The sequence below is a fragment of the Haplochromis burtoni genome, unplaced genomic scaffold (genome assembly GCF_018398535.1).
Source record: "Haplochromis burtoni strain Fernald_Lab_line unplaced genomic scaffold, NCSU_Asbu1 Contig_19, whole genome shotgun sequence".
NCBI lineage: Eukaryota > Metazoa > Chordata > Actinopteri > Cichliformes > Cichlidae > Haplochromis > Haplochromis burtoni.
In genome coordinates this window covers 1178846-1185974 of record NW_024582380.1, presented here as the reverse complement: position 1 = coordinate 1185974, position 7129 = coordinate 1178846, and the positions used below count along the sequence as shown (strand labels likewise).

Here is a 7129-nt window from a genome sequence, read left to right as displayed (position 1 = left end):
TGTGTGTGTGTGTGTGTGTCTGAGTATATGTGTGTCATTGTGTTTTGCTGTCAGGCCCAGCGGCCCAGGCGATAAATCACGCATGTCTGATTGAGAAGGGCAGAGGGCCCGGACAATAACATTTCAGTGGAACTGCAGGAGAAAGCATCTCAGTTTGCAGTGCAGGGTCTCTGTGAACCACTGGATATTTTACAGCTGTTAGTTGTAGAGATTTATTTATTTATTTGTTATTTATTTGGCAAAAGATGCCTCTTGACATGACATTGAGGCCAAGTGAAGGTTACGCCGCCTAACAATATAATTCACCTAAATATAAGAGTTTGAACGCAGCATTAAGGGACTGATCTGGTGACTTTGCAGAATTAATCACAAGCTCAGCTCGAACCATTTCCCAAACAGAATGCTCCACATTAAATACAAGCTTTTAAAAGCAATATTTTTTTAAAGTGCTGTGATTCATTTAAATTATTGCTTTGTTTCCATAACAATAAGAGGAAGCTGTGATTTAAAAAAAACACAACAACTTCTGAATAGTCTTTACTTTTCTAAAAAAAAAAAAGAAAATCAGAAGCTGACTTCTGCTTCGGACAGTGAGCAGTTGTAGCAAGAAATGGTTTATTACAACATACATAGTTTATTTCAAAAACATAATACAAGCTTTATACTGAAAATAAATAATTACTTGAGCTGTCATTGAAATTTGGAATAAAACCGCCGAAACAGTTCATTCAGTCTTATTGAAAATAATTTTTTTCTTTGTTTTTTGTTTTTTAAGTTTTTCGCGTGTTTGTTTGCTTTTTTCTTTCTTTTAAAACACTGCTAATCAAGTGCGTGAATAACTAAGATCATTTATTTAAATTAATGACTTCAAAAGGGTAATATATAAAACTGTACAATATTCGAAAAAATACTTAAGAAATAAACCAAATAACAGGAGTATTTAAGATTATAAAATTTCGATAGTGAACGTACATTAAAATTATAGGCAGGTGTATAGCGTTGCTTTCTAGACTCTCGGCTCTTTCGTGTCCTTTTTCAGAGTCCGCACAGTTTAAATGGTCGAAGATGATCGAAATAAAAAAAGAAGTAAATGAATAAATAGAGCTGCAACTGCGCGTGGCTTCGTACAACCCTCGTAAGCTACAGGCCAAAAGTAAAAGAAAGCAAAACAGTCCTCCAAGAGTCATGTAGAGTGGGTGCACAGCTGGAATGAGGGCCTAAGGTTGCAAATGCACAAAAAGAAAAAAAAAATACAGATCTTCTACGTTACAAAGTAAATGACTGTAAATATGAGGAGAACTAAGGCGTTGGAAAAGCCCGAGGGGGAAGCGTGAGGTGGAGTGTAAAAAATGGCCTCTGGTGCTGGTACAAATCAATTAAGAACAGTAACATTATTATTATTATTATTATTATTATTATTATTATTATTATTATTATTGTTGGTGTTGTTGTTATTATTACTGGTTCCACGCCGCCGATCGTGGGTACAACGGGAGCACGGCGTGTGTGAGGAAAGCCACGAAAACAACAATAAAAACAAAACCATCAGTCCCATCTTATCGTTATTACCGAGCTGATGTTAAAAACGGTGACACACACACGCACACGCATACACACACACACAAACCAAAGGCGCTGGCAGGTTATTAGGCACATTTTTTGTATGTATATCCGTGATGGAGAGAAAAAAAAAGTGGCGGGCTCTCCCAAAAAAGAAAATAGAAAAAGAAAGGTGATCTGGAATGTGATGTTTGATATGCCGCTATAGGATAATGCCCTCGTGGCAGGAAAAACAATGACGAAGGCTGAACAGGTATCTCTGTTATTGTTTCAGTGCTGGAGGCATCCGGGCGAGTCTGTACCGGGACAGGTGCGGAGGGCTACAAGGTGCCACCGCGCGTCCGAGCGCTCGAGAGTCTGCACCGGGTGGAGGTGGAGGTGTGTGTCGGAGGGGGTGGGGGGCGTGGGGGGGATTCCTCCAGGTGCTTCGGTCAGAGATCATGGCACGAGGAGGCGTCTCCCGCGCTCCCGCTGTGAGAATAGGGTCCCTCGTGGGGCGGCTGCTCTCCGGGCGGTGTCATGCGCTTCTCCTTCTGCCTCCGGTTGCAGAACCACACGCGCACCACCTCCTTCTCCAACTGAAGCGAGTCCGCCAGCGACGTGATCTCCTGCGCGGAAGGCTTGGGACACTTGAGAAAGTGCGTCTCGAGAACTCCCTTCACGCTCACTTCGATGGACGTCCTCTTCTTCCTCTTTCTCCCCTGAGCTGCTATCTTGTCTATACTGCTGGAGCTGCCCGTGGACGAGTCCGCCTCCTCCAGCCACTTGTTCAGCAGCGGCTTTAGTTTGCACATGTTTTTAAAGCTCAGCTGCAAAGCCTCGAACCTGCAGATAGTAGTTTGGGAAAAGACGTTACCGTACAGCGTGCCCAGAGCCAAACCCACGTCCGCCTGCGTAAAGCCCAGTTTGATTCTCCTCTGTTTGAACTGCTTGGCAAAGTGCTCCAGCTCGTCCGAAGTCGGCGTCTCCTCGTCGGAGTGGTCGTGGCAGTGGTGTCCGCCGAGGTCGCTGTGCTCGGGGCTAAGTGTGTCCCTGAGGCCCGGGTGCATGCCTTGGCCCTGCGGGTTGGGTGGAGGTGTGAGCCCCCCGTGGTCCAGCATGCCGTTGACAGTGAAGCCCGTCTGGGAGTAGATGTTGATCTGCTGCCCGCTGGTGATCGAGGAGTTGTGGGACACCGGAGTCCCCCAGGCTCCCGGGTGGTTGCCATGGTTGTTGTGATGAGGAGAGTGATGCGCTACGTGCGGAGAGCGGTGATGGATGATGCCGAGCTGGAGGTCTTCTCGGCCCGGTTTCACGTCCTGCTGCTCCATGGAGGCCGACCAGGGGCTCCCCTCCGACAGGTTGCTTGCCCACTGGTGCCCGAGGGAGTGCCCGTTCTGGACACTTTGCAGGTAGTCACTCTGGAGCAGTTTCTGATGTCCTCTGTAGGGGCTAGCAGGCTGCATGGCCTGGCTCTCCGGGTGGATCATGGGACTGGAACTGAGCAGGGTGTAGGGGCTAGAGGCAGCTGTGGCCATGCTGGCTGCTCAACCCCACTAATGCTACTGAAGAGAGGGAGCAGCTCAGCCTCTGACATCTCCCTCTCTCCGGAGGCTCAGCAGCAGCTTGGGAGTGACTGACAGCCTCCACCACCACTCACAGTCCGACCGAGACGCGGTGACGACACGTCTCCGCCAATGACGACGCACACCCGAAACCTCCGCCTCCGGCAGCAGAGCTGCGGGTAGGAAAAGGTTTACAGGCTGTCGAACCGGAAGTGTGTCGGAGTGCTGGTCCAGTGGGTCTGGCTGTGGAATGATGTGAGCGTGGAGCGCAGTTCCTGTTTATTAATTAAAGTTTCCAACTGATTTACGCACGAGTTTATTGCTGCTCCTGTCACCCTTGAGCGCGCGCAAAGAAGGAGATTAAAGCGCAATGGCATTTCTTAGACGTGCCAGCACTTAATTTAAAAGGATACAATTAAACTAAGAGCAGTTCTCACTGCTAATTATTAACTTGGAGAATATTTCCTCAGGTGTTTGTAGAATGACACGTCTGGAGAGAGTGTTTCAGGCAAAATTGCTTTACGCAAGGGCTATCCATAATCCCGGGCTTGTGAAAATATAACACACATGTTTGACTTTACTCTTGCCGTCTTTCTCTCCAAAACTGGAATATTCATAAAACACATAGAGATATGAAATAATATTTCTACAAGAGCCCAAAATCCACATCTGCTCACCTGACACATTTTCCCAGAAGGAAAACGTCTCCATGTTACACACGTTCAAAGAGATAAACGCGAGCACAGCCAGTAGACACTTATCACTCCCAGTATTTAAGAATCTCATCAGGTCTTCTCAGAGTTGCGGAAAAAAAGATCTGCAAATCAGCGAGCTAACTTAGCGGCGTAATTATATTTGCCATTAGAAGACTGCGTTGCAATCTCCTTATTGGTCTGAAATTCCATTAAATATATTGCTCGAGCTCCCAGGTTAAGCTTGATTTAAATTTGCATACATTTTCATACATTTAGAAGAAATAAAAGAAGGCTGCAGCCACCAGAAAGTCATTAAAGAGCGCCGAGTATAGCCGAGCTACACGCTGCTGGTGGAAGACAGAGGAGGAGGCCGGAGCAAGGTGAGCTGACCGCGGGCTATAGAACTTCGGACAGGGATGTGCTGGAGGGTGGACGGGGCCTCGGTAACCGTGGTGGGGTGGGGGTGACAGGCGGGCAGTTAGCTGTGAGGATGGCAGGATGTTTGCGCTCTTAACTCTTACATGGTGCAGTAGATTCGCCTGTGGATGGAAGGATAATTAATCAGATACGTTTTGTCGTGTCTTTATTCTCATTCTGCTGCGGCCTTACGTGTAAATTCCCTATGTGTCTGCGTCTGTGGAAGTTGGGTGAAAGTGGCTGAATATTTGATGTGAATGGCAGTGTTGTTCCAGTGGCCTAGTTTGCTGAATTGGGTTGCTTCGTTTGGAGCTGTTGTGGGACTGGAGGTGGGACTGGGGGGGGGGGGGGGGGGGGAGAGATAAATGCAAAATATAAATTATTGCGCAGCGTTAGTAGCGGCTTTCAATAGCAGACTCCCGCAGTTTCATACGTGTCATATTAAATGACACGCACCGTGAATTGATTTTGGAGGATGGGGGTCTCCATTTCAAAAGAAATAAAAAAGGATCTTCCTGGGAAAAAAAACAATTAATTAATTATATGTAAGACGAAGAATTGAACAAAATGTAAGATTTTAAATTCAGATTTACTCGAACTAAATTTGAATATAAAAACCATTTTTTTCTCTTTCTTTTTCATTTTCGGGTCTTTAACAAAGATGAAGTCTGCGGGTTTTTTTGTGGTGCATAAAGCAGACAGGAGAGGGACTTTGAGAGGGGGCTGTATTGCTCTCGATAGTCTAAGTTTCTAAGTGTAACAGATGCTTCTCTAGAAACTGCTCCTTGTGCCGATTCCTTTTATTCGCGTCAACATTTTTCTGCCGTCGAGCGCGTTTCCATAGCGAGGCGAATAAAAGGCAAATCCCCGCTCCGCGCCTCCAATAAAGAGCCCATTCACAGATAACCCGAGCCAGCCCTGCTACACTTACACCACGCACTAACACTGCAGACTCTATCTTAAATCAGTGCGCAACAGTGCTAAATAACTCCAACTAACTGACTTATCATTTCTTCATTTTATTTTTATTTTATGTGTGTGTCTTTGTGTGTTAGTTTGTGCGTTTGTTCAGCGGCTTGTTTGTGTTTGCCTGGCGGCTGTAAGCGAGTCTTAACCAGTGATTATCTTCTGACTCGGGCTGTTTACTGTATAAGCAGAGAAGGAAATAAATAGATTTGTTTCACGACTTCATTTAGGAAGACTAAAATAAAATTATAAGGTAAACAAGAAAACAAAAATGGATTCAGTTTTCAGGAAAAAGGAAAAGAAAAGCAGTGTCCCTCCTTCCTCGCGTGGCACGCGTGGGCCTGTAAATAAATGCTTCTATTTACAATAAAAAAAAAAGAAACAGATTCACTCAAAACCGAATGCGAGTGTCATATCCACCGTCATGTTTATTAAGGTCTCTAATAAACCGCGTATTGATTGCAAGTTTGAAACATGCACTCGCGAGCGCAACATTTGTGTTCAGCACTGCTGATTAATATCTCATGTGAGGTCACTTTAATTATATATATGCCGCAGAACAGAGCAGAGAGAGACAACATGACAGGTTTCCTTTGGAGAGTCTGAGTCTTGGCTCTATGATGTTTCTAACTTTAAGGGCATTGTTACATTTTTTCCTCTTATAATAATTAACAAGTGCTTCAGTTTTATTGTTATAGTTTGGAAGCTTTCCCCCAAAAAAATATTATTTAAAAAAATGACAGTGGAGTTGCGTTTCATACGCAAGGTTAGAACTGCAGCTGACAGTCGTGAAGTATTTTATATTGTTTTATTTTGTTTTATTTTTTTATTTTTTTAGTCTCGATCTTGGCCGTTCAGGTCACAACATTAATGCTGTAGCTTTTCTATAAATCAGACTCAGTCTGCTGTGGAGACAGCTCTGGGCCTCGGGGCGGGACCTGCCACTTGGTGTCGTGACCTTTGCAAACTTTCCCCACGAAGCTTAAATCTCTGCTCCTCGGTGTTAGAAGCGTGCATGACATAAACGTTATTTCCCGGCTTGTTTCCTATCAAAATAAGAAGGGGGATGAAAACACTTTTATTAATTTGTATTTATGAGGTTCTTGTAGTTTATTTTTCATAAGCACATTTTTTATCATTATTATTATTATTATTATTATTATTATTATTATTATTATTATTATTATTATTGTTGTTGTTGTTGTTGTTGTTGTTGTAGTTTCTTTGGTTTGGCTTCTTTTAAAGGAATCTCGATCCATCCATGTCACCTCTGAGTCTAAACTTGTGCTTGTGCTCTCATCCCTGACACCCGCCGCGCACACTTTACAAGCTCCCGGACAGTAAAATCGATATCCCCATTAACCCGTGACGTCGCTAATAAAGGATAGTGACACCGGAGGGGAGTGTGTGTTTGTGAGGGGGGGGGGGGTGCGTCTTTTACAGAAACACACCCGAAACTAAAATGTCTTTTAAAAATTATTTATCATTTTTTTTAAAGCGCTGGTTTTGACACGGAGCTGTCAGTCACAGACTCCACTGTTGCCTCTGTGTTTGTGTCCAGCAGAGGTTACACACACACACACACACACACACACACACACACACACACACACACACACACACACACACACACACACACACACACACCGGACACGCCAGTGAGTGAGTGTAGCCGACGTGGAGCTAAAACTCATCCCCATGAGAGCACGCCGGTGTAAATGTACATTCATAATGCATGAGGCCCGGTGCGTTTGTTTGGTCTGCACTGTTCAAGAGGCAGTTTGTCTCACTGTGTGTGTGTGAGAGAGAGAGTCAGACATCTGCGCATCATAGCATAGAGAAGGTCTTCAACAGGTTTAGAATGAAGACTTTTGTGGAAGCAAATCTATGTGAAGGTTATCCCATTTTCAGATTTTCCACCGGAAAAGTCCATTATGTTATTTATGG

General features: G+C 44.6%; 1 protein-coding gene across 1 annotated transcript; it reads right to left on the bottom strand.

Moving 5' to 3' along the window:
* Positions 1 to 598: 598 nt before the first annotated feature.
* Positions 599 to 3207, bottom strand: LOC102291281 (POU domain, class 3, transcription factor 4). Its single transcript, XM_005916527.3, has one exon. The coding sequence runs from the start codon at positions 3075 to 3077 to the stop codon at positions 1992 to 1994; it is 1086 nt and encodes a 361-aa protein (XP_005916589.1). The 5' UTR covers positions 3078 to 3207; the 3' UTR covers positions 599 to 1991.
* Positions 3208 to 7129: the final 3922 nt, after the last annotated feature.

Coding starts and splice junctions, on each gene's coding strand:
- LOC102291281 (XM_005916527.3), bottom strand. CDS start 3,077: ATGGCCACAGCTGCCTCTAGCCCCTACACCCTGCTCAGTTCCAGTCCC.